We start from the raw sequence: 27,364 nt of genomic DNA, 5'->3' as shown, positions 1-27,364 counted from the left end.
ATGGGTACACCACCACCATCTACCAGTTCCCCTCCTGGCTGCACACCATCCTGAATTGGAACTGCCTCACTGTGTTCCTTCATTGTCGCTGGGTCAAAATCGTGGGGAATTCCCTTCCAAACACCACACGGACTGCAGTGGTACAAGGGCAAATGGGATGAGCAATAAATACCCACGTCCTGTGAACAAATAAGAAAATGCCCCACACCTTCAGAATGGTAAAAAGTTTGCAAAAGCAAACCAGTACTGACATGTTTAATAATCAACTTCCAGCTTTCTCTGGGGGTCCAAAGTTTTCACCCTAATATTATTTTGTAGAATTACAGTAACAACTTCTATTCGTCACTTTGTGATTGTAAAACATTTAAAAAAAATATTCTTATTCAATTGAATTACTGAGCTAACATCGCATTAGACTTGTGCCAAAGAAAATGGAACTCTATCTCAATTGTATTCACTTTATAATTCCTCCAAGTTTAATTGTAAACAGGTTTGAACCCCTCAAATAATTGCATTTAACAATGGAATTTCTAACCAGAAGAATGACTTACAAATTAAATGAAATGGGTGGGTTGCAGGGCAGAAAGCTGGGATGCGGTTAATGTTACAGAAATAATGTATGTTAACCCCAATGAGTATGCTGTCTTGTTAAGTTCCTGAAATTCCACTCTACCTTCGGAATGCTTTGATTTTACTTCAGTTTAGCTTTTTTTAAAACCAAACTCAGCATTACCTGATGGAATTATCATTTGTACACAACATCCTCCTGGATGGTAGAGGTTAGGAAGGTGCTGTCAGGGTGGGATGCTGCAGTGCATCTTGTAGATAGTACACACTGCCAACACTGTCCACCTGTGGTGGAGGTTGTGTGTGTTTAAGGTGATGAATGGGTGCCAATCAAATCAACTGTTATGTGGAACCCTTTGAACATTCTCAACTCAGCTCTTTGTTGTTTGTGTTCAGTGCACAAGAACACTCGCAATTCCTTCCCACTTGGTATTCAAAAGGCTAGTTGTTGAAGTAAACGCAAACTAGATGATTCTTGATGACAGCGCAGTGGTTAGCACTGCTGCCTCACAGCGCCAGGGACCCAGGTTCAATAATCAGAATCCTACAGTGCAGAAGGACTGTACTGAGTCTGCATCGACCACAATCCCATCCAGGCCCTATTCCCATAACCCCATGCATTTACCCTAACTAGTCCCCCTGACTCTAAGGGGCAATTGAGCATTGCTGGTCCAACCAACCCACACATCTTTGGACTGTGGGAGGAAACTGGAGCAACCGGAGGAAACCCACGCAGACACGGGGAGAATGTGCAAACTCCACACAGTGACCCAAACTGAAATCAAAATCGGGTCCCTGGTGCTGTGAGGCAGCAGTGTTAACCACTGTGCCACTATGGCTTGGGTGACTGTATGGAGTTTGCTGGGCATCGCTAGCAAGGGTGTATTTCGCTTGCCATCCCTTATTGCCTTGAGGCACTCACCTGATGAAGGTGCAGCGCTCCGAAAGCTCGTGCTACCAAATAGTGAGCCACATTCTCAACCCACTTCAATCCTTGAGGTGTAGGTACATCCACAGTGCTGTTAGGGTGAGAGTTCCAGGATTTTGACCCAGAGACAGTGAAAGAATGGCAATTATAGATCCAGGTCAGGATGTGTCCATTGCCCTCCTATAGCGTTCACAGGTGCAGTCGAAGGAACCTTTGCGAGTTGGTGTCTGGAGCCTCGGTGTGTTTTCTTTCCGTACTGCTGCCTAAAAATGGTTAAACTTTCAGAATGTGATTTTTTTTTGATTTGATTTATTATTGTCACGTATTAACATACAGTGAAAGGTATTGTTTCTTGCGCGCTATACAGACAAAACATACTGTTCATAGAGAAGGAAACAAGAGAGTGCAGAATGTAGTGTTACAGTCATAGCTAGGGTGTAGAGAAAGATCAACTTAATGCGAGGTAGGTCCATTCAAAAGTCTGACAGCAGCAGGGAAGAAGCTGTTCTTGAGTTGGTTGGTACGTGACCTCAGACTTTTGTATCTTTTTCCCGAAGGAAGAAGGTAGAAGAGAGAATGTCCGGGGTGTGTGGTGTCCTTAATTATGCTGGCTGCTTTGCCGAGGCAGTGGGAAGTGTAGACAGAGTCAATGGATGGGAGGCTCGTTTGTGTGATGGATTGGGCTACATTCACGATCTTTTGTAGTTCCTTGCGGTCTTGGGCAGAGCAGGAGCCATACCAAGCTGTGATACAACCAGAAAGAATGCTTTCTATGGTGCATCTGTAAAAGTTGGTGAGAGTCGTAGCTGACATGCCAAATTTCCATAGTCTTCTGAGAAAGTAGAAGCATTGGTGGGCTTTCTTAACTATAGTGTCGGCATGGGGGACCAGGACAGGTTGTTGTTGATCTGGACACCTAAAAACCTGAAGCTCTCGACCCTTTCTACTTCATCCCCGTTGATGTAGACAGGGGCATGTTCTCCTTTACGCTTGCTGAAGTCGATGACAATCTCCTTCATTTTATTGTTCTATCTTACATACATTTGTAGCTCTCTATTAAATTTACTTAACTATCTAACATCTGTTGATTCACACCAAACCTTGGAAGGAATCTTTCAGATGACACTCTGTCAATGAACAATGTTTTAGTTTGGCTACATTTTTGTTACAAAGCAATGGTGTTTTACTCTGGAATTGGCTGTGCCATTCCCGATCTTGAATACTTGATGCCAGTGCTGTTTCTACAGTGGGGTGGGGTGGGTGACGCGTTCTAATTCCACATCATAACATAGTGCAAAAACTAGCCAGAAACAATAGGATAAGCAGTTCTTCATGGCATAATGAAGAACAACTGTAGTTTGTACAGTATAGTAAGAGAGGTTCTATAAGACCATAAGACGGTGGCACAGTGGTTAGAACTGCTGCCTCACAGCGCCAGGGGTTCGGGTTCAATTCCCAGCTTGGGTCACTGTTTGTGTGGAGTCTGCACGTTCTCCCCTATGTCTGTGTGGGTTTCCTCCGGGTGCTCCAGTTTCCTCCCACACTCCACAGATGTGCGGATTAGGTAGATTGGCCGTGATAAATTGACCCTAATGTCAGAGGAATTAGCAGGGTAGATGTGTGGGGTTACGGGAATAGGGCCTGGGTGGGTTTGTGGTCAGTACAGACTTGATGGGCCAAATGGTCTCCTTCTGCATTGTTAATTTTAAAAAAAGACATAGGTGCAGGAGTAGGCCATTCGGCCCATCAGGTCTGCTCTGCCATTCGGTGAGACCATGACTGATCTGATGTGACAATCCTCAGCTTCACTTTCCTGGCTTATCCCCATAACCCTTGATTCCCTTACTGCTGAAAAATCTATCTCAGCCTTGAATATATTTAATTAACATGACAAATTCTACATTTTTGCCTATTTTCAATGAACAGAACAAGATCGACATGACATTTTTCACTTGAGTAAGATCACAGTAGAAAATAAGTGACTGGGTTGTTGTGAAGTAGGTTGTAAATTTGATTGTTTTTCATTGTGCATGCTTTCATATTCATCTTAAATTCCTTGCTTTGTCACTCTTCCGATTTACCCAACTAATTATCACAATAAAAGCAACTTACTGCGGATGCTGGAATCTGAAACCAAAAGAGAAAATGCCGGAAAATCTCAGCCGATCTGATTGGAAAATGTGCCTCGGAATTAATATTTTTCCTGATAATTGGGCTTATTTCCCCCATTTCACTATTGAAGGACAGTCAACACCACACAAATCCACAGTATAGCAGTCCGTTATTACACGGTGTGTCAATTTAATACCTCCAGGAATGTGTGCTGGCTAAAGACGCTGTTTTACTGTATTTATTGAAACTCTGTGCACATCTCCATCGTGTTTGTCAGTTATCCCTGTAATTGCCATTTTAAATGCGAGTGAAATACGTTGCGTCCCAACTAATGTCAAAGCATTTGGATTACTTAGGTGGCACAGTGGTTAGCACTGCTGCCGCACAGCGCCAGGGACCCAGGTTCAATTCCCGGCTTGGGTCACTGGAGTTTGCACGTTCTCCTCGTGTCTGCGTGGGTTTCCTCCGGTGCTCCAGTTTCCTCCCACAGTCCAAAAGACGTGCTGGTTAGCTGCATTGGTGCTGGTTAGGTGCATTGGCCGTGCTAAATTCCCCCTCAGTGTACCCAAACAGGTGCGACCAGGGGATTTTCACAGTAACTTCATTGCAGTGTTAATGTAAGCCTAGTTGGGACTAATAAACTTTAATTTTTGCCATCTGTGTTCCACTCAAAGATTCAAACTTAATTTTGAGCCATTTATCAACTTCTTGGTCTTGTTGTGAGAAAGATGGTCAGGCGGGCGGGGGAAGGTGGTGATTTTGTATTCTTTTGTATTCTATTCTTGGATCTTAAACCAAAGTTATGAGTATTTCAACCGATGGACATCAGATATACCTAATGAATGTTTTCCTTCCAGCATCAGAGGTTTTGAATAACTTGTACCTACTCTTTTGAGTTTGTCACATCTTTAAGCTATTCCTTGAGCATAATGGTGTTCTCCAGGTCAGTGTCAATCACACTTGGGCTTCTGTGAAGTGGGAGAAGGTCATTTTTGTCTCCGTTTTTCCCTTGCCTCGCACTTTCCTAAAGGGGAGCTGGTCATCCTATCCATCATTCTGCCAGGAGATGAGATCTATTGGAGACTCTTTTGGGAAGCACTGAGTTAAAACTTATTGTTTAAGTTTATTTATTAGTGTCACAAGTAGGCTTACATTAACACTGCAATGAAGTTACTGTGAAAATCCCCTAGTCGCCACACTCCGCGCCTGTTCGGGCACACTGAGGGAGAATTTAGCACGGCCAATCCACCTAACCAGCACATCGTTCAGACTGTGGGACGAAACCAGAGCACCCTGAGGAAACCCACGCAGACACGGGGAGAACGTGCAGACTTCACACAGACAGTGACCCAAGCCGGAAATTGAACCCGGGTCCCTGGCACTGTGCCGCTGAAGTGGAGCCTCACCAAAATCTTACAATTGGTCCTGTATCCACAGAATCACAGAATACCACAGTGCAAAAGAGCCCCTTCAGCCCATCGAGTCTGTACCGACGTATGAAAGGTCCTGACCTGCCCATCTAATCCCACTTGCCAGCACTTGGCCCATAGCCTCGAAAGTACTCATTCAGGTACTTTACAGTCATCCAGCCACTTCACACCCATGGGTATGTGAACTGGAGATCTTCATTGCATTTTATTTTTATTTAAATCTATTTGTTCTAAAATAGATATTCTCGGAACCCAGAAGGAATTGGAAGGCTGGTCCCTTGCTCAAATATTAATGAACGTGAGGTCTTAGCTTCGGAGTAGTTTGGCTGTGAGTGAGGAAGCTGCAAACCTCTCTGAGGCAGGGGAATAGCTGAGGTATTTAATGAGACTGAGGGAGCTTTATTGTTTTTGCAATGTCATCAGTATGTGCTTCTTAGCTGCTTTATCTCTGAAAAGGAGTTAATTTTGGATGTCTGAAGCCCACATGACTCCGCCATTCGGATTATGCTGCAGCTTTGGTGACATTTAGTTGTCACCAGATCTAAATGCACGTCGAAAGATGCACATCAAAGCGATAATACCTCTGACTGTATTCTAAATGAGAATATGAAATGTGAATAAAATAAAAATACATTGATCTGTCTTAACAGTCCTGCTCTTATGATTCATGCTTCATTTATATTTTGAAAACAATGGATCTTCTTCATATTATCTATAGAATCCCTCCATGGAAGGTCACCCTGCCCATCAACAATCCCACCCAGGCCCCATCCCAGCAACCCCATATATTTACCCTGCTAATCCCCCTGACACTAAGGGGCAATTTAGCACAGCCTGGGTGGCACAGTGATTAGCACTGCTGCTTGCACAGTGCCAGGGATTCGGCTTCGATTCCAGCCTTGGGTCACTGTCTGTGCGGAATCTGCACGTTCTCCCCATGTCTGCGTGGGTTTCCTCCAGGTGCTCCGGTTTTCTCCCACAGTCCAAAGACGTGCAGCTTAGGTGGATTGGCTATGCCAAATTCTCCCTCAGTGTACCCGAACAGGCGCCAGAGTGTGGCGACTAGGGGATTTTCACAGTAATTTCATTGTAGTGTTACTGTAAGCTTACTTGTGACTAATAAATAAACTTTAAACAATCCAGCTAACCAGCACGTCTTTCGGACTGCGAAGGAAACTGGAGCACCCAGAGGAAACCCACGGAGACAATGTGCAAATTCCACATGGACAGTGACCCAAGCCGGGGATTGAACCCGGGTCCCTGGCACTGTGAGGCAGAAGTGCTAACCACTGTGCCACCATCACCCACATTGTTGGTAAATAGCACGGTTTGTTTTTTAACTTTTGCAAAAGAATTCATCAAGAATTGCAGAAACCCCTTCCCTGGAAATGGGATCGTTATTCATTACAGCAGTTTGTTTTTATTTGTTTATGGGATGTTGATGTCGCTGGTTAGGCCCATTCCTAGTTGCCCTTGAGGCTACATTGAACCGCTGCAGTCCATGTGGTGTAGGTGCTGTTATGGAGGGAATTCCAGGATTCTGATCCAACGACAGTGAAGGATGGTGTGTTACTCAAAGAGGGAACTTGCAGGTGATGATGTCCCTATGCATTTGCTGCCCTTGTCCTTCTAGATTGTAGAGGTCACGGGTTTGGAAGGTGCAGTTAAAGGAGCCTTGATGAATTCCTGCAGTGCATCTTGTAGATACTACACACTGCATCTGTGTTGGAGGGACTGAATGTTGAAGGTAGTGGATGAGGTATTGATCAAATGGGCTGCTTTGTCCTGGATGGCATTGAGCTTCGAGTGTTGTTGGAGCTGCACTCATCCAGGCAAGTGGAGAGTATTCTATCACAATCCTGACTTTTATCTTGTAGATCATGGACAGGCTTTGGGGAGTCAGAAGATGAATTACTCTCCACAGAATTCCCAGCCTTTGACCTGCTCTTGTAGCTTTAGTATTCATATGGCTGGTCTAGTTCAGTTTCTGTTTGATGGCAGCCCCCTGGAATGTTGATCATTGGGGATTCAGTGATGATGTTATTGAATGTCGAGATGTTTAGATTCTCGCTTGTTGGGAATGGTCATGGCCTGGCACTTGTGATGCAAATGTTACTTTCCACTTATCAACCCAAGCCTGAATGTTGATCAGGTCTCGCTGCACACGGACACACACCACAGCAGTATGTGAAGTGGTAAATAGCTCTGAACATTGTGCCATCACCAGCGAACATCCCCCCTTCTGACCTTAAGGGAATTTATTGGACATGATTCCCTGTGAAAATCCCCTTCTTTCACATGGAATTTGAGGAAGTTTTTGCATCATATTCTCTATATGTTTAGTTTACAGAAGAAATTCAAAAATATACACCTAAATAAATTTCCAATTTAAATGGAAAATTGCATGACTGCTCATTAAATAAGATTTGCGAAATCATCCCCTCAGTGTTTCTGTGCCTAAGGACTGACTTTAATGAGCCTGTTCCACCATTCATCACAATCATGGCTGATCGTCCAACTCAATAGCCTAATCCTGCTTTCGCCCAATAGCCTTTGATCCCATCCAGCCCAGGTGCTATATCCAGCTGCCTCTTGAATACACTCTAATGTATTGATGCCATTCACTTCAACCATTCTATGTGGCATCAAGTTCCACATTCTGTGTAGAGACGTTTCTCCCAGATTTCTGATATCACTGCTCACCCTGGAAGTGGGAGCACGAGTGAGCTATAAATGCAAGCAAGGATAGAACCTGGAGTCTCAGGGCTGCTTGCCCCAACTTCCAGTCATTAACCTGCAGGGGAGTCGATAGGTCGAGGATGTTAGAGCAATTTACAAGATAGCAGTTTAGCCTCTAGCTGTTCGCCATTTCCTCAAGTCTCTATTTTGCTGCTTGTTAGCTTAGTTTTGACTTCTTCAGGAGGCCACACTGATTGCAATAGACTGCATCTACATTTCACACCTCCTCTGCAAGGTTACCCAGAAGCATGAGCCATATGCTTGTATAAATATTGTGCGTGGAACAAAAAGGTAAACTACTGAAAGGCTTCTACTGATTTTAGAATTTCAGCAGTTTAAGATTTAATTACAAAAGCGTACATCCTTTTTATACAAAACAGCTCAAGGGATCGGTATACACCAGGTGTGTAACCATTGCGGTTTCACTAATCATCTTTTATTTATACATTCAACCTTCTTCCTTGGAAGAGACTAACTAGCACAAAAAAATCTCAACCTATCACATTGCAAAAAGAAATAATCTTCCATGGGTTGCAGAGAAAAAAATAAACCATTCCTCATCCATTAGGAACATCCTGTGATTTAAGAAAAGGTTAAATATGGTTTCTGGGTGATACACAACACATTCCAATCCAGGCTGAAAAAGAAACCTTAGGTACCAAATTTAAACTAACCGCAAAGAAGTGGGAGGTTCCAGACTTCCAAATTCATTAATAATGGAAGCCTGTAATCTACAGGCAATCTAGCGAGACTGTGCTGTTAAATTGCTGTCCCCAGTGTCTAGACTATAGTCACAGTCTAGGAGCAAAACAACTCAGTTCACTCCTCGTGTACCTGCCTGGATTCGACAAACTGCTTACACCTTTGACACCTTGGGTTGAAAGGGCAATTGAGCTGACAGTCGCGACACTCTCACATTAACTTTCGACTTGGGGGTGAATTAAACACAACACAGTCTGCCTTAATCTGGAACAGTGTGCTAATTCGCCAATTCCACACCCCCACTTCTTAAAAAGGGATTGAAGGTCAACAAATGGGCACTGCGCTATTAACTGTGACCTCCATTCAGTCGCAGAGTTCACCCCCGTACAATTTGCCGGCAGTGACAATGGAAATGGTTTATTCAGAACCGGACAGTGCAGTTACTGCTGTTACTTCAGTGCTCAGTACACTAGCTGTTTTCCCGCAGCATGCAGGCAGTCTGGGGTGCAGCAGGGCAGCGAGTGGACCTGTAATTCTGCCCCCACTGTAAAACGTTGCACTCTCTATGCCACTGCTTGTATTTCCATTGTAAATACCAGAAAACTTTCTCCCAATAGAAATTCCACATTTAGAACGGAAAACTTTACAGAGTCCTCCTGCTACATGTGGCATTGCACTGCCTCCACTGACAGCAAATGGTAACTACAGGCAACCGGTTTCTCTCATAACTAAGGACATAGGAATTTAGAATGGAAAAAGTTGACAGGAGGAGCGGGTATAAGACATACATGAGGCTACTTATCAGAGATATGAAATTTAGAAGTGTTCTTGTTTTGTTTTAAGATGAATGTGACCTGCGACAAAGCTGTTTTTATAAAACAATACAATATATTTCTGTTAAGCATCGATTACAATCGAAGGAGGAAACATTACCGTGTTGAAGCGATGTGTCTCTCTTTGGCACTTCTGGTCTCCTCTCCCCCACCCCACCCCGACCGCTTTTGTAAGGGAGTTGAGACGCAGCAACTTTTGTAAATATATTCCTGAGTCTCTGCCACCTTTTCATACACAACCTCCAACTCAAAGTAAAGAGTTAGACAAGAGGGCACCAAGATACGGTAGTGGCGAAAGTCTTCTCTCCATGAAGGGCCCCAAGTCAATATCAATCCTTTTTTCCACAAGCCAGCACCAAATGCAGGAGTTCAGGAAACTCATGGGATTTCTCCTTGCCACATCTTGCAGTGAATGGTTTAAGCATGACACTGGCAAATGGCCCAGTCTGCCAGCCTCACCCTGGTGCCATTCTGAGCCCATAAGTCTCACAACACCAGGTTAAAGTCCAACAGGTTGGACCTGTTGGACTTTAACCTGGTGTTGAGAGACTTCTTACTGTGTTCACCCCAGTCCAACGCTGGCATCTCCATGCCATTCTGAGACCCAGACAAGAGGCAGCAGGAAAGAATCAAAAACAGGGGCGGGGGTGGAGAGCAAGCTCGATGGGCCAAATGGCCTACTCTCACTGCTAATGCGGATGTATACATGTCGGTATAATCAGCGTTTGCTGAGCAGTCTCACCTACCCCTGAAAAAACGCTGTTATTCATGACGTTAGTTGCTCAGGATTCAGGAGTATCGTCCCAAATTGTTTTGAGATCTCAAATGCAGGTAGAAATACAATTTGGCAATAACTGCATACGGCCATGAAATTAGCAAATAAAAATTAATTGTAACTCTCTATCTGCTGACAGACTTTCTATTTTTCACCCTTGCTGAATAAAGAAAAAGAACAGAAAGCAATCAATTAAGCACACCGCAGAAAGGTGCGAAAGAATCATACATAGCAACACAGCGGAACATCGACTATCCCACTTCCAAGGGGGTGCCAGGGGTGATCGGTGGGAGTCAGTACTGTGTTTCCAAATACGATCCTTCACTGGAGGGTGTTGCATTGCTCTGTGGATCAGCTGATCCGCTGACAGCTTTCCTTATCTTCCCCCCCTCCCCCACCCCAGTCTCTCCCAAAATCGCACGCAGTAATCCCTCTTGGAAAAGTAACTCCAACTTTCCGTTCTCATAGAATCCCTACAATGCAGAAGGAGGCCATTCGGCCCATCGAGTCTGCACCAACCACAATCCCACCCCAGGCCCTATCCTCATAACCCCACATATTTACCCTGCTAATCCCCATGGCACTAGGGACAATTCAGCTTGGCCAATCAACCTAACCCGCAAATCCTTGGAGTTGTAGATCCAGGGAAGTCGATTATAAAACTGGGACAAAATGTTGAACGGATGTGTTCGCCCCAAGCGATTTCCCTTGCTGACCCAATCACTGTAGGCCCTGCCTGTTCAAACAGTGGAGGAATCAGAGATTCGGGGAACCCTGCTTTTCCTAATGGTCTCTGGTATGCCCTGAGGGGGGTGGAGGAGGAAATTAGCCTGTTAAAGTGGGCAGTCGAGGTTCAACTTTAGTAACTAGAATACCCGCCCATGCTTAAAAAAAAATCAGATTACAAACTCTCATTTGCTCTACAAAAACCTTATCAGTTTCTGCTCTAAAGATCAGATTTATGGTACTTAGTCTACAGGAGATTTACATTTGGACAGTTCCATATCAATATTTCTTGTCTTTTCTTTTACAGCTAAATAGACATGGCGTCCCTATTAGCATCCCACAATCAGTGTAGCTGTGATCCCAGAACACACGATACTCTGTCAACACACACTGTACTGTCAATGACGCAATCGCAGTTGTTGGGGCTCTTTCGATAGAAAAAAAATGTTCAGTTGTCTCCTAGTCTTTGGCCTTGACCCCAGAAATAGCCTCGCCCCCATCGGTTCCCCTGACCTTCGGCTGGCGGCCTCCTGCTCTGTGGTCGGATTCCAAATCCGGACACGCCTCCCCTCCTCGGGGGAAACCATCGGCTCCTGTAGCGGGGCAAACAGGAGATGGAAAGGGTAAGGCCAGTTTATCAAATATTCCCCTTGCAAAAAATGACAACCAAAATGCTTAAAGATTCAATGAATCGGCGCCAAGCTATATTTACTTACAGAAACTGTGGTGTCGAAAGAAATGTTCTCCCACCGTATTCTTGAGGGTATTTAAACATCAGGACGTAGTACATGTGGCCAACAAAGATACCAACAAGCTCATCCATTACCCTGCCACAGAGTTAAAAAAGAATTAACAGAAACCCAAAAATGTCCAGCAGCTTTTCAGGAAAATAGTGCAGGTTACAGAGCTTCGAGAAAATGACTGAAAACCAGAGAGAGAGAGAAAAGCACTGAAATTTAAAACCCATTACCTGAACAAAGCATTAAATTTAACTGCAACACTGATAAAGAACAAACCACACTTTGGACAGGAATCCATCTCTCTCTGACACCCGAGTTTCAGAGTTGTAATGTTGAGAGGTTCGTGAACCAGACAAGGCTGTGCCTCTCTGAAGCTTTGTGGAAGTGGGAGGTGCCCATCCACCAGCCCGAGTTGTGATGATGTGCAAAGCTTTGGGATGTGCCGCACTGGCAGCAGGTCAGCACACAGGGTGGTACAAGCTCAGACACCCGCGCCCCCCCCCGCCCCAACCCCCACCACCACCGTGCTGAAACCAGCTAACTATAAAAACACACTTACCAGAAACTCAAATCTCTTTTTAAAATGCCTACAGTGCACAGGACCTTCTGTGTACCCATTTATCTGGGTAATGGACTCAGTGGCCAGAGTCCTACCTGAAGTCAAAAGGTTGAGCCTTGGAACATGATCTCTATGTGATTCCATGTCAAACTTTCACAGAATCCCTACGGAGCTGAAGGAGACCATTCGGTCCATCGAGTCTGCACCGACTCTGACAGAGCATCTTACCCAGGCCCACCCCCTGTTCTATTCAGGTAATCCCACACATTGATCCCTCTAATCTCACTTTGGATACCAAGGGTCAACTTAGCATGGCCAGTCCACCTAACCTGCACATCTTTGGAGCGTGGGAGGAAACTGGAGCACCCGGAGGAAACCCACGCAGACACGGGGAGAACATGCAGACTCCACAGTGTCCCAAGCCAGAATCAAACCTGGGTATATCAAACTTTGTTTGATAAAGCTCATTACTAGCTTCAGAAGGTACTACCATGTTAAAGATGCTATATAAATACACATTGTGGGTATGCCAACTCTCTACACCAGTCAGAAAGAAGCCTCTCAATCCATTGATTGGGTCTCCATATTTACATGTCCATAGAAACATAGAAAAACTACAGCACAATACAGGCCCTTCAGCCCACAAAGTTGTGCCGAACATGTCCCTACCGTAGCGATACTAGGCTTACCTATAACCCTCTATCTTACTAAGTTCCATGTACTTATCTCAAAGTCTCTTAAAAGACCCTTTCGAATCCACCTCCACCACCGTTGCTGGCAGCCCATTCCACACAGCCGCCACCCTCTGAGTGAAAAACTTACCCCTGACATCTCCTCTGTACCTACTCCCCAGCACCTTAAACCTGTGTCCTCTTGTGGCAACCATTTCAGCCCTGGGAAAAAGCCTCTGACTGTCCACTCGATCAATACCTCTCAACATCTTATACACCTCTACCAGGTCACCCCTCATCCTTTGGCTCTCCAAGGAGAAAAGGCCGAGCTCACTCAACCTATCCTCATAAGGCATGCTCCCCAACCCAGGCAACATCCTTGTAAATCTCCTCTGCACCCTTTCTATGGCTTCCACATCCCTCCTGTAATGAGGCGACCAGAACTGAGCACAGTACTCCAAGTGTGGTCTGACCAGGGTCTTGTATAGCTGCAACATTATCTCACGACTCCTAAACTCAATTCCTCGATTGATGAAGGCCAATACACCATCCGCCTTCTTAACCACAGCCTCAACCTGCACAGCTGCTTTGAGTGTCCTATGAACTCGGACCCCAAGATCCTTCTGATCTTCCACTCTGCCAAGAGTCCTACCATTAATATTATATTCCGCCATCCTATTTGACCTGCCAAAATGAACCACCTCACACTTATAATGTTCAATGTGCCAGTCTATTTTCTTTCCTTGACAGTTACCCTGCTATGGAATTTGATTGAGGTGGTGCAGTTGCCCTCTAACTAGCCCTGGACACGGCTTGTGCAATGGGTGCATGCGCTCACAGGGTATCGCAGCCGAGAGCTGGTTTCTTTTCACCTGGAGCCCATATGCACAAAGGCTCTGAGTCAAGAGCAGCAACTCGGAGAGTGTTACTCCTTTCCTACCCTGGAAACATCGACATCAAGTCTGCTGCCTCCTTCCACTGACCCTATTGGCTTAACACAGGCAATAGGTCAGCGTTGGTCTACAAGTCTGAGGCTGGCTTCTACCCTGCGTTCGAATTTCTGATCATGTATACCAGAGAAATAAAGAAAGAGAGAATATAATCTTTTCTGCACTTACGAGTTTCTCAGAATAAAGTTGAATATCAGCAGAGCCCAAGGTAGATAACAAGCCTGCGAAAAAAGAAAATGTAAAGCAAGAGTGAAGATTTGCGTACTGTACCGTTACTATTAAATAGTTTTAAAAAGTGATTATTGGATGGTTCAGGTAGGAATCATGCATAGGGGTGGCACAGTGGTTAGCACTGCTGCTTCACAGCACCAGGAACCCAGGTTCAACTCCCGGCTTGGGTCACTGTCCGAAGTTTGCACGTTCTCCCCGTGTCTGCGTGGGTTTCCTCCGGGTGCTCCAGTTTCCTCCCACAGTCCAAAGATGTGCGGTTTAGGTGGACTGGCCAAGAAAAATTGCCATTTAGTGTTATGTCAGGGAGACTAGCTAGGGCAAATGCATGGGGTTATAGGGATAGGGCGTGGGTGGTATTGTGGTCAGTACAGTTTTGATGGGCCAAATGGCCTCCTTCTGCACTATCATTCTATGATCCCTTGTCACATGTTTCACTGGGTACAGGTATAGTGGATTTCACTCCTCACCTCAATATCTCACACTGTGTTTTGCCAATTTGTATGCACAGTGCAGCGTTTCACCTCAATATCTCACACTGAGGTCACAGCTTGTACAATCTCAATGGAAAGACGGACAATGGAGACTAGACACTTTCACTGACGATGGGAAACATTAATCACACACTCAGAGTCAGTCTGGGTTTAGAGGCAGCACTCTTGCCTGGATTAAGGAGTCATGAGTTGGAGCCCCAATCCAGAGGCTTGGACACATAATCCAGGCTGTCGCTCCCAGTGTAGTACTGAGGGAGCCCTGCACTGTCAGAGGTGTCTGTCTTTTCAGTGAGGTGCTAAAACCAAGTCCAAGTTTGTTACCATTACTTAACCAATTTAATCATTAAAAGCATATTTTTCAGTCATTTCTCTCATCGCCATTTGTGGCATTTTGCTACGTGCCATTCTCTACGTTAAAGCAGACTAAAACATTCAATAGCTGATGACTGCAGAGTATAAAATAAGCAATACAAAGACTCAGCGTAGCAGCCTGCTGCTGTCACTAGGCACAGGTCAAATCTGGAAACTGCAGATTTTACCCCAACACTTAATGAACAATAATGCTTCGAGTCCCTTACCTTAAATGTCATCCCAAACCAGAATGTTACAATCTGGTCTTTGTTAAGTTGCGCCCACACATACACGACCGTCAAAACGAGGGGGACAAACAGTATCTGTCAACAAGGAAAGTTTAACACATTGTAAATCTGTTATCTGCCTTGGTAGAAGAGGCAACAGCCTTGTGTGCCTAGCTACTAGCTTTTTTGGTTTGTGATTGAGAGAGCGACACGGCGGCACAGTGGTTAGCATTGTTGCCTCACAGCACCAAGGACCTGGACTCAATTCCAGCCTTGGGTGTCTGTGCGGAGTCTGCACGTTCTCCCTGTGTCTGCGTGAGTTTCCACCGGGTGCTCCAGTTTCCTACCACAGTCCAAAGATGTGCAGGTTAGGTTGATTGGTCATGATAAATTGCCCCTTAGTGTCAGGGGGATCAAGAGGGTAAATATGTGGGGTTACGGGAATAGGAGTGGACCTGGGTGGGATTGTTGTCGGTGCAGACTCGATGGGCCAAATGGCCTCCTTCTGCACTGTAGAGATTCTATGATTCCCTCAAACCCCCAGGGTCTACACTGATGTGGTTTGAGTCACTGTGTAACCTCACTGCAGCAGGTATACCCCAGCACTGCAGCACCAAGTGTCAACATCCAGCAAAAGTGTGTGTTTTACTTCATTTGGGATGTGCTACGACAGGTAATGGAGTTCAAAGGATGTGAATCAATCACTCTGATTTCTCACTTGTGGTTTTATATCCTACACGGAACACATTCTTACCCACAAGCTAGACTGCGTGGAGTGTGTTTTGCCAATTTGTATGCACAGCGCAGCGTTTCACCTCAATATCTCACACTGAGGTCACAGCTTGTACAATCTCAATGGAAAGACGGAGAATGGAGACTAGACACTTTCACTGACGATGGGAAACATTAATCACTCACTCGGAATCAGTCTGGGTTTAGAGGCAGCACTCTTGCCTGGGATAAGGAGTCAGGAGTTGGAGCCCCAATCCAGAGGCCTGGACACATAATCCAGGCTGTCGCTCCCAGTATAGTACTGAGGGAGCCCTGCACCATCAGAGGTGTCTGTCTTTTGGGCTAGATGCTAAAACCAAGGCCTAGTGGAATGGACTGCCTGCAGTGATAGTGGAGTCAGACACTTTAGGAACATTTAAGCAGTTATTGGATAGGCACATGGAGCACACCAGGATGATAGGGAGTGGGATAGCTTGATCTTGGTTTCAGATAAAGCTCGGCACAACATCGTGGGCCGAAGGGCCTGTTCTGTGCTGTACTGTTCTATGTTCTAGTTTGTTACCATTACTCACCAAATTCAAATCATTAAAAGCATATTATTCAGTCATTTCTCTCATTGCTGTCCGTGGCATTTTGCTACGTGCCCTTCTCTATGTTACAGCAGACTAAAACATTCAATAGCTGCGATAGCTGCAGAAGTGTTTGGTCAGCAACAGCTGAAGGGTTAGGTAGGAATGAGCCAGAGAAAAGGAATGACTCTCTGGAAGCTGCCACCCCCATTCTGGATAAACGGATCCCAAACCAAATGGTGAAGTGTGAAGCTGGGTGTAAATCCTTGTCTGGATATTCATGTCTTTACAGAATGAATCATTTTAAAAAGTCTACCTCCTGCGTACCAACTAACTCACCACATTCCAGCAACCCCATTTTACACTCATTTGCTAAACAAGTGAACAACCTCTAAAAGGGGAGGTGTACACTACAAAAGTAAACAAAAACTAACAACCCCTTCAAGGGATACTGCAACTAAAAGAAAAGCTATAAAGGAAACATTAAAATAACATTCCCAGAGTTGAGAATGTACTCCAGCCACTAACTGCCCAATGGTCAGGAAAGGCCTCAAAATCGATCCCCTCAACTTCCCACTGCCTCAACCTGTTTATGTCCAGCTTGGTCAGGCAGTCCCTTTTTATATGCGGTCAAGCTAATCAATAACCCTTTGCTGGTTTATGCTTAACAACATGGGCAGCACGGTGGCACAATGGCTAGCACTGCTGCCTCACAGCACCAGGGATCCGGGTTCGATTCCCAGCTTGGGGGTCACTGTCTGTGCTGAGTCTGCATGTTCTCCCCGTGTCTGTGTGGGTTTCCTTGGGCTGCTTAGGTTAGAGGGGAGTGATAGGGTAAATATATTGGGATAGGGCCTGAGTGCGATTGCTGTCGCTGCAGACTTGATGGACCAAATGGCCTCCTTCTGCACTGTAGGGATTCTATGATTTCTATGAACACAATGAACATAACTTCAACAATTATCCCCCCATCTAACGATTAAACATCCTTCAATTTTCCCATTAAGAATTCTCAAATTGCAGAGAGATCTTTTTTCCCTTTTTGTGGCTCTGACCATCATTCCTTGATACTGACACATGAGGTATAAGGCAGTTATGGTTTGACTATTGCGACCCTGGGACAGAGCATATTCTAGCCGATATGCTCACACAATCATTATGCTCCCAGGTATTAAAGCTCCGAGTGTTACCTCGAGTTCATGAGCACTTTATAGGGAGATGGGGGAATAAAAATGATGTACTGAATACTTCAGGTTAGAGAGTTATGGCAAGCATCTTGCTGTTTGAATGTATATACTGTCTTTAGTGGGTCCGAGTATGCGCGAGTGACGTAATCGGTAGCATGGGCTTTCGCAGAGCTAGTCTTACCATGAGGGATCCCTGTTACTAGCCATGTAACCAGCCGTCTCCATTCTGGAGTCTGTGCTGTACTGTACCTCAATATTTTAATCAGTGAAGATTGAATATCACAACACGTTCAACTACCATTTTGTGGCCAAGTTGCCACACATTCTCAGTCTAAAAATTAAACTGTACAGTCGGAATATTTTTTAAACTCTATTTATGGTACTACAGTATAAACCAAATCCCAAAACTCTGATTATTTAAAGGCAAGGGTTTCTGTAACCACTTACTCCTATCTCATCAAGTGGAGACATTAACTACAAGTACACTGCACTTTACAAAATGCCCCTGGGTGTTTGACAGGACAGGGAGCAGGAGCAGAGGAAACAACTCGTATTTATATCAGGTTTGTTAACAGCAGCTGCAGCCACAATGGTAAAATACAGGAAAGAATCACAATGGGAGCCAAAGTAAAAAAAAAATCATAGAGTATCAGACATCTAACGCTAAACAAAATTAAACTTTTCCTTTACAGCAACACAAGCCAACTGGTGTTTAGTTTGTTGGTCTTGTATTTAATTTGATCAGCAGCACAAAGGTGAGTTGAGGTAGATCATTCGGAGATTTCTTTTTTATTAAAGTGAGATTTATCAATCTCCCTCTGCTTGCCCAATGAAACATCAACTGTGGCAATGGACAGGCTAAAATGGCAATTTTCCCATCGTCTTAAAACCAAACACCAACTACTTTCCCGTGAAGTGTAGCCACCTGTTGCCGAAATACTTACAAGCATTCCCATGGTAAATCCAACTATCTGTTGCAATGCTGCTCAGGAAAACACGAATGGCACATTCATTCCTATTAAGTTATTTAGTGGGTGTATCTTAAAGTATACATGTCAGGAGGTTGAGAGTTCAAGTCCCACTCCAGGGACTTCAACACAAGAAAGCAGGCAGCCACTCCAGTGCAGAGGGAGTGCTACACCCTCTGGAGATGTGATCGTTTGGATGAGGTATTAAACCAAAGCACCTCCAACCCTCACAGAAAAATACCTGACTCTGTTTCAAAGAGCAGGGTTGTTTCCCCCTAATGTCCTCACCAATAATTATCCCTCAACGAACATCAATAATCACAATAGTCACTATCGCAATGCTGTGTGTGTGGGAGCTTGCTGAGTGTAAATTGGTTGCTGTGTTCCATACAACAATGACTCCACTTCAGAAATTACTTCATTGGCTGTTAACCACTTTGGAATGTCTCAAGGGCGGCACGGTGGTACAGTGGTTAGCACTGCTGCCTCACAGCACCAGGGTTCGATTCCCGGCTTGGGTCACTGTCTGTGTGGAGTTTGCAGGTTCTCCCCGTGTCTGCGTGGGTTTCCTCCGGGTGCTCTGATTTCCTCCCACAGTCCAAAGATGTGCGGGTTAGGTGGATTGGCCATGCTAAATTGCCCCTTAGTGTCAGCTAGACTAGCTAGGGTAAATACATGGGGTTATGGGGATAGGGCCTGGGTGGGATTGTGGGCGGTATAGACGCGATGGGCCAAATGGCCTCCTTCTATACTGTAGGGATTCTATGATTCTAAGATCACGTAAACACAATAGAAATGTAATTTCTTTAACATCTGCCAAGAAAAAGGATACCACTGTGCAAATCCAGTTGAAAAACAACATGAAAATGTAATCTGCTGTTCGCCCATCAAAGAACCCTATATTAAAAAAAAACAAAGAATTATAATACAAACTGTTCCTTCAGGTACTTCACGAATGACAGTAAAATACACCAGTATTTCAGATTGTAGGACATTTTATACCACCCGTCACTGCTGGATACCGAGTGAAAGCTTTCTCTCTGATGTAGTTATTGAGGAAGAAATACCACCATCACTAATGACAGAATTAAAACTTGGTTTAAAGAATAATTCACTAATGAGATTAGCGGATAAACTGCCCCAAGGTGATATCAAAGTGTGATTCTCCGCACCACTGGCACAAAAGGTTAACATGGCTGCCAGCATCAGACTGTCACTCTGATCAGGATTGTCCACGGTTCAACTCCACTCTCTGGCTGAATTGGTTGATGTCACCCAGATGTTAGCAGAAGCATCGCAACAGTGCGAGTTACCCTGGCAAAGAAACTTGGCAGGATAGTCAGGGTTCCTCTTCCTGATCATCACCCAGAACCTAGTTAAGTTTTAAAGCTTACAAACAGATACAATGTGAGGATTCAAGCTGAGACTTAGAGCCATAGAAAAGTTACAGCACAGGAGGAGGCCATTTAGCCCATCTTGTCCATGCCAGCCCAAGGACACCCAGGTGCCCTTTCTAACCCCACCTTCCTGCACCCAGCCCATAACCCTGTTGCTTACAACACTTAAGGTGCAGATCCAGGTACTTCCTAAAAGAGTTTAGGGTCTCTGCCTCCACCACCAACTCAGGCAGCGAATTCCAAACACCCACACCCTTTACGTTAAAAAGTTCTTCCTCATATCCCCTCTACACTTACTGAAATTTATCTTGAATCTATGTCCCTGGTTCTAGAATTCTCCACCAAGGGAAACAATATTATTGTGTCCACTACCTCTTCCTCTCAATTTTGTACCCCTCTATCACGTCACCCCTCAGCCTTCTTTGTTCCAAGGAAAATAACCCCAACCTATCCAATCGCTCCTCATAGCTACACTTTTCCAGCCCTGGTAACACTCATGTAAACCTCCCCTGCACTCTCTCCAGAGCAATTAGCTCCTTCCTGTAATCTGGCCCCACATTCAATAAACAGGTCTGTTGATATTATCTGTACAGGTAGCAGAGATGTGGAGATGCCGGCGTTGGACTGGGGTGAACACGGTAAGAAGTCTCACAACACCAGGTTAAAGTCCAACAGGTTTATTTGGTAGCAAATACCATAAGCTTTCGGAGTGTCGCTCCTTCGTCAGATGGAGTGGAAATGTGGAAATTTCCACTCCATCTGACGAAGGAGCAGCGCTCCGAAAGCTTATGGTATTTGCTACCAAATAAACCTGTTGGACTTTAACCTGATGTTGTGAGACTTCTTACCAGGTAGCAGAGGGCAGCTTGCCCATTGCTGAGAATTGGGGGGGGGGTTTAAACAAAGGATTGGAAAGGGCTACGAGACAGTCCCTCAATATTTTCATTTAGTAATAATTAAAACTGCGAAGGCATTGACAAATTTCTCTGCTAGTCAGGTAAGTAATCCAAATTCATTAATAAAAATACATATCTTTAATATATTCCTTAATAATGTAAAAAAAAAGAAAAAGCTTGATTTCTGTGAACCTATCTGTGATGAAGGGGAGAGTTGAGAAATAAGAGATAGAGAGATACACATTTATATAAATGGAGTGAAATTCTGTAAAAGTAGAATGAGCAAGCAAACGCCATTTCCTGTCATTATAGCCTTGCCAGAACTGAATGAATGAATTTGTGGCTTTCCGTCCATACCAGTGCATTCCTTGCACCCAATCTGAGCAACTTCCTCCTGCCAATGCAAGATCTAAAGCCATCTGTGCATGCCCACAAACACCAAGCACAGCGTCTTGGCACAGCTACAGGAGTTATTTGTTTCCTCCCGGATTGTTGCAGCACTCATTAAAGGTTATGGGAAATCTTAAGAGAAATTTGGATAAACTCATTCTCAAAGTCCAGGCCCCACCGATCGCTGCACTGATATTGCAATCCCCGTTACAACTCCCGACAGCTCCACCCAACTGCAATGTTGGTTAACACGAAGTTTAAACAATAAGTGATTTGCCAACAGGAGTGGAAATCTACCACAAACATTTCTGAGCATGGGAACAGAAGGTGGCCATCCAGCCTGTTCCACTCACCATCCAATGGCTAATCAGCACCCAGGGGAGGCAATGGTCTAGTGTTATAATCGCTAGACTATTAACCCAGAAACTCAGCTAATGTTCTGGGGACCCGGGTTCGAATCCCGCCACGGCAGATGGTGGAATTTGAATGCAATAAAAAAAAATCCAGAATTAAATATCTACTGATGACCATGAAACCATTGCCGATTGTCGGAAAAACCCATTTGGTTCACTAATGTCCCCTATACGGAAGGAAATTTGCCGTCCTTACCTACCTGTGACTCCAGATCCACAGCAATGTGGTTGACTCGCAATTGCCCTTGGGTAACTTGGGATGGGCAATAAATGCTGGCCAGCCAGCGACGCCCAGATCCCACAAATAAAAAAAACCTGCATCTTAAATCCATTTACCCACCTTTCATACTCTCATTAAAAAAGTCCATTAATCTCAGATTTATAACAGAGGAAAATTGGGATGAGGAAGGGCCATGCATTTCTCCACTTCCTGGTCCATTAGGTTACGGCATAATATAAAAGTAGCTGATTTCACAAAATCAAACCAGAGACATGGATCCAATCCAGTTTCAGCCCCCAGGTCAGGCACCCACTGCTCACAGTTTAGTGCTCCATTAACAACTCCAATGCTAAAACAAATCCCATTCCATTCCTACTTTGCCAGCTGAAGAAGATTTCATCTATTATCTGACAATAGTTTCAAACAAAAAGCTTTGGCAGGAAGGTCGGTGATTTTCAATCTTCAGCAAAAACCTAATCCCAATTCACGTCCTGGTTTATTGAATGTGGAAATGTGGCAAATGAGTCTCAGAGTTTTGAAAGGGGAGATAAACAGATGATCAAACACGATGATGCCTTGTCACGTGTATTGCGCAGCCCATTGCCAGGCTTATGGAACAAAAATTGCTTCAGAAATAGTGGGCGGCACGGTGGCACAGTGGTTAGCACTGCTGCCTCACAGCACCAGGGACCCGGGTTCGATTCCCGGCTTGGGTCACTGTCTGTGTGGAGTTTGCACATTCTCCCCATGTCTGCGTGGGTTTCCTCCGGGTGCTCCAGTTTCCTCCCACAGTCCAAAGATGTGCGGGTTAGGTTGATTGGCCATGCTAAATTGCCCCTTAGTGTCAGGGGGGTTAGCAGGGTAAATATGTGGGGTTACGGGAATAGGGCCTGGGTGGGATTGTGGTTGGTGCGGACTCGATGGGCTGAATGGCCTCCTTCTGCACTACACGGATTCGATGATTCTAAATGGAAGTTCTATGACAATGAAGTCCCTTTATGATAACGAAAGCTAGTGAGCAAAATATTTAACTGCCCCAAGATGATTTTTAAAATATCAGCTATTTTAAAAAAGGAATACACTTTTAGTCTAGACAAACACCTTGAGTAGTATTTTCTTTTACAGAATTTTGCCACATAAATATTTCTAAAGACAGTGTGCTCACTGCATCCTGTGCAGGCGCAAAAATAGAAACCTACCCCTTTCCAAGCTGCTGGAATATGAATATAGGAAGTACAGCTGGATCAAGTAATGGAATCCCATTGGGTAAAACAAACTTGCAGTTAGTGGCCTCCATATCTGTATACATAAAAGACAAAGGTTAGTTGTTCATTAGTATTAGATACCATCAGTGACAAAGAAAATATGCAAGCTGCTTGCAGCAGAAATGATGTTTCTAGTACACCATCTGCAATCACAATCTACCTGTCCCATTTTCAATAAATGCAAAGGAATTCGAACATACAAAATGCTCAAATACTGTTAAACTGTTAAAGAGCAGCCAGAAATCCATATTGATGCAAAACTCCTGTTGTTACTGATGATGGCTTGTCAGACTTGTGTGGCTTTCTTTGTCATCTTTACTTCGCTCTTCTACAAGCTCCTTGTCAATCCTTTTCAAAAAGAGATGGCTTGCATTTACACAGAGCCTATCACAATCCCAGGGTGTCCCAAAGTACCTTACAGCCAACTAATCATTTCTGAAGCATAGTCACTGTTTCAATGCAGGAGATGTGGCAGCTGATTTATACATCAAACTCCTGCAGAAAGCAATGTAATACGGGATGAATATTGGTCAGGTCACTGGCGAAAACATCACAGTGCCACAAGAACTTTTACATCTAAAATTGTGGGATCTTTCTGTGCTCAAATTGGTATGCATTTCCTACATTACAACAGTGAGTGCACTGCAAACAGTACATCATTCGCTGGAAAGTTCTTTAGGACGTCCTGAGGTCATGACAGGTGCTACAGAATTTTTTTTTAAAAAAGGACTGAATAGTTGCAAGCATAAAAAACAACTTAATTAATAGGACATTTCAAAAACTTCTTTCCTGAACTGCTGATGGCCTTAATACATTATTAACTTGAGAAGGAATTCTATAAAATACTGAGGGGCGAGGTAAAGAGTTTAATCAATGAAGAATGCGGTGAATGACCTTATGCCAGTCAATTCTAGGCAAACATGTAATAATACTGCTAAAGTACAGGTGCATCCGCCTTGAAGATGCCCAGTATTCATCGGGTGAGCTCATACAGAGATCAGTTTCCTGTATATGAACTTATAAAATTCTAACAGGGTGAGTAGAAAGAGTAGATTCAAAAAGAATGTTCCCAATGGTGGGGGAGTCCAGAACCAGGGGTCATAGTTTGAGGATCATAGTTTAGAACTGAGGTGGGGAGAAATTTCTTCACCCAGAGGGTGGCGAATGTGTGGAATTCACTCCCACAAAGTCGTTGAGAGCAAAACATTGTGTGATTTCAAAAACTTAGATACAGCTCTTGGGGCTAAAGGGATCAAGGGTTATGGGGGAGGGGGAACCAGGAGGATATTGAATTTGATCAGCCATGATGAAAACGAATGGCGGAGCAGGTTGGCAGGGCTGAATAGCCTACTCGTCCTTCCAGTTACTTTGTTTCTATGCAGGAGGATCTGCTGGTACGGATTGTGAACCATGAACAGTGCTGCAATGAAGACATCCACTGCTGAATTAGTGCAACCCCGCTGGGTGACTCATGCTGTGATTAAGGGAGATGCCCTCACTTCAACCACACAATATCCTGAAGCAGTAAGGGAAGCAACTTGCAGGGACAATTAGGGCAGTTCTAGTTGACTAGGTTATAATCTGGGCTCCGTTACACAGCAGTGCAATTATCCCACCCAATTTTTTTTGCACTAAATTCTTGAAAGTAACAAATGGAGGCAGTCTGATCCCTGATGCAGCGAAGAGTGTGCATTACCGGGAGTTTCAAAACTGGTATTCTGACCTGTCAGCTCCATAATAAAAACTACCCAAAATGGGTGGCATGGTGGCACAGTGGTTAGCATTGCTGCCTCACGGCACCAGGGGGCCGGGCTCAATTCCCAGCTTGGGTCACTGTGTGGAGCTTGCACGTTCTCCGTGGGTTTCATAGAATAGAATCATAGAAACCCTACAGTGCAGAAAGAGGCCATTTGGCCCATCGAGTCTGCACCGACCACAATCCCACCCAGGCCCTACCCCCATATCCCTACATATTTACCCACTAATCCCTCTAACCTACACATCTCAGGACACTAAGGGGCAATTTTAGCACAGCCAATCAACCTAACCCGCACATCTTTGGACTGTGGGAGGAAACCGGAGCACCCGGAGGAAACCCACGCAGACACGAGGAGAATGTGCAAACTCCACACAGACAGTGACCCAAGCCGGGAATCGAACCCGGGTCCCTGGAGCTGTGAAGCAGCAGTGCTAACCACTGGGTGCTCTGATTTCCTCCCACACTCCAAAGATGTGGTTAGGTGGATTGGCCATGTTAAATTCTCCCTTAGTGTCAGGAGGGTTAGCAGGGTAAATAGGTGGGATAGGGCCTGGGCGTGATTGTTGCTGGTGCAGGCTCAATGGGTTGAATGGCCTCATTCTGCACTGTGCGGATTCTATAATACAGACCTGGCACTGCCAGACAATACTGCCCAATTTAAAGACGACAGGGTAATTGTGATTGTTTTATTAAAAGGTGCTTCAAACAAAGCAAGATTAGTGCAACAAATGGCTAGAACTTGAGCATAAATTGTGCAAATCTTTTTTCTCCTCATTCTTAAAACCACTTCATTAAGAATCCCTTTGGTTCGACACATCCTATATTTAGACCGAGTATAAACTCCGATGACTTCAAAATCATCAACCTCACTGCTTTAGGAGCTACCAGCACACTATGCACTAATCTATCCAAGTGCTGAAAGAGAGCTAGACATATAATAGCAAATGATAAATCAGTCCCAAAGTGTCGTCTTTCAACCAATATGCAAATTCCAACAGCTGGGACTTCTTTACATTTAAATATATTCATAAAAATGCAAATATGTTTACACATTGATTGGTGGATGAAAAATGATGCAATATTCAATGTAGCTGATATATACACCAACATCTTTAATAAAACATTTTAAACTGTCTTGATTGAGATCAGGAAAAGAATATGTTCTTTATTCTACTTCACACAAACTGCACCTTAAACTGAAAGGTGCATGTCCCACTCCTTGTCAAATAACATTGCAATTTTTCCAAAGGAGAGAAGTTAAACCAGAAGTGACAAATAACTTAGCTTGTGTTTGAGGAAAAGGGGTAAACCTTTTCGGACTGACGTGAGAAATTTCTTCACCCAAAGAGTAGTGAATTTGTACAAGTCACTATCACAGAAAGTAGCTGAGGCCAAAACGTGTGATTTCAAGAAATTAGATATAGCTCTTGGGGCTAAAGGGATCAAGGAATATGGAGGAGATCATGATATTGAATTTGATGATCAGTCATGATCAAAATTAGTGGCAGAGCAGACTCGAAGGGCCAAATGGCTTGCTCCTGCTATTTTCTGTCTTCAAAATGGGGGTGGTCAAACTTGCTGAGTCAGAGGGTTCAGGTCTAACATGGACCCTTCAAGCCTAAGCCACTGTCCACAAACTGGGGACTTTCCAGGGGAGATGTCCACCAAACAAGAGAGGTGGGAGAAGGGTGCAAAGCACCACAAGCTGGTTGGTTGAGGAGGAGGGGAGGGCACACAGCAAGGAACATTCAGAAAGGCAGCAGCATCACTAGGGAAGCCCAGAGTCACCAAGGTGGGTGCCCAGGTGAGCTCAGCCTTGTTCGGGAAGAGGGGAAATCTTCTGGATAAGTATAGCTCCTCAGGATTGAGGATGGCTTGCTCCCACTCTGGTTCTTGAGATGGCTCACAAGTCCAACACAATCTGCAGAGTCTGATGGAGCTCACAGGGTAAAATCAGTGACTCAACCTGTCAAACATCACACCAGGACAGGGCTCTGGTGAAAAAGCTGGCAAAATCCCTGATCCCTGTAAGTAAATACCCGCAAGAAGCATCATTAAACACTTGACATGCAACACTGACACAAGAAGAGTTTTCTAATTTATCTGGGGATATTAATCCAGTTGGAGGAGGGACCCCTTCCACCCTCAGGAGGTTGGAGAATCTCTGGCCTGAGGCAGGCAGGTGGAGACGGGCTGAGGGAGGGAGGGAGGGAGGGGGCTGTGGGGCCTACCTGGAAGTTGTTGAAGAAAGGCTCGGCCCACAGCACCAGGTTCCTGGCGCTCACTATGTTGAGTCTCTCCAGGACAGGGAAGATCACACTGCCCGTGAACCAGTACCTGGTCACCACGGGGATGTTGCGGTACCATTCCCCCAGGCCGCTTTCCGCCATCCTGAAGCCGGGTGGGGGGAAGGGGATGGGACGGAGGCGGAGACCGGCCGGATCAAACCCTCTCCTTCAGCGCGCACAGCCCCAAGCTCCACACTATCCGCCAACTGCCCCGGGGGCCGCCGGGGAAACCGGCACCTACTTCCGGT

General features: G+C 44.8%; 1 protein-coding gene across 1 annotated transcript; it reads right to left on the bottom strand.

Moving 5' to 3' along the window:
• Positions 1-8,048: 8,048 nt before the first annotated feature.
• Positions 8,049-27,364, bottom strand: derl1 (derlin 1). Its single transcript, XM_078216882.1, has 8 exons — positions 27,060-27,364; positions 23,004-23,103; positions 19,321-19,385; positions 18,465-18,491; positions 15,033-15,128; positions 13,901-13,953; positions 11,529-11,639; positions 8,049-11,405 (listed from the first exon to the last, which is right to left on the bottom strand). The coding sequence occupies exons 1-8, from the start codon at positions 27,216-27,218 to the stop codon at positions 11,261-11,263; spliced, it is 756 nt and encodes a 251-aa protein (XP_078073008.1). The 5' UTR covers positions 27,219-27,364; the 3' UTR covers positions 8,049-11,260.

Source organism: Mustelus asterias, chromosome 7 (assembly GCF_964213995.1).
Source record: "Mustelus asterias chromosome 7, sMusAst1.hap1.1, whole genome shotgun sequence".
In the NCBI taxonomy this organism is placed as follows: Eukaryota; Metazoa; Chordata; class Chondrichthyes; order Carcharhiniformes; family Triakidae; genus Mustelus; species Mustelus asterias.
The sequence above is the reverse complement of the archived record's forward strand: the minus strand, read 5'-3'. Positions and strand labels throughout refer to the sequence as shown.

Bases quoted from the DNA above. Each gene is read 5' to 3' on its own strand.
- derl1 (XM_078216882.1), bottom strand. From the start codon at position 27,218: ATGGCGGAAAGCGGCCTGGGGGAATGGTACCGCAACATCCCCGTGGTG. The intron at 23,104-27,059 runs GTAGGCCCCACA...TTATGTATACAG, and splicing joins CTTTCTTCAACAACTTCCAG to ATATGGAGGCCACTAACTGC. The intron at 19,386-23,003 runs GTAGGTTTCTAT...TTTTTAATATAG, and splicing joins TTCCAGCAGCTTGGAAAGGG to GGTTCTTTGATGGGCGAACA.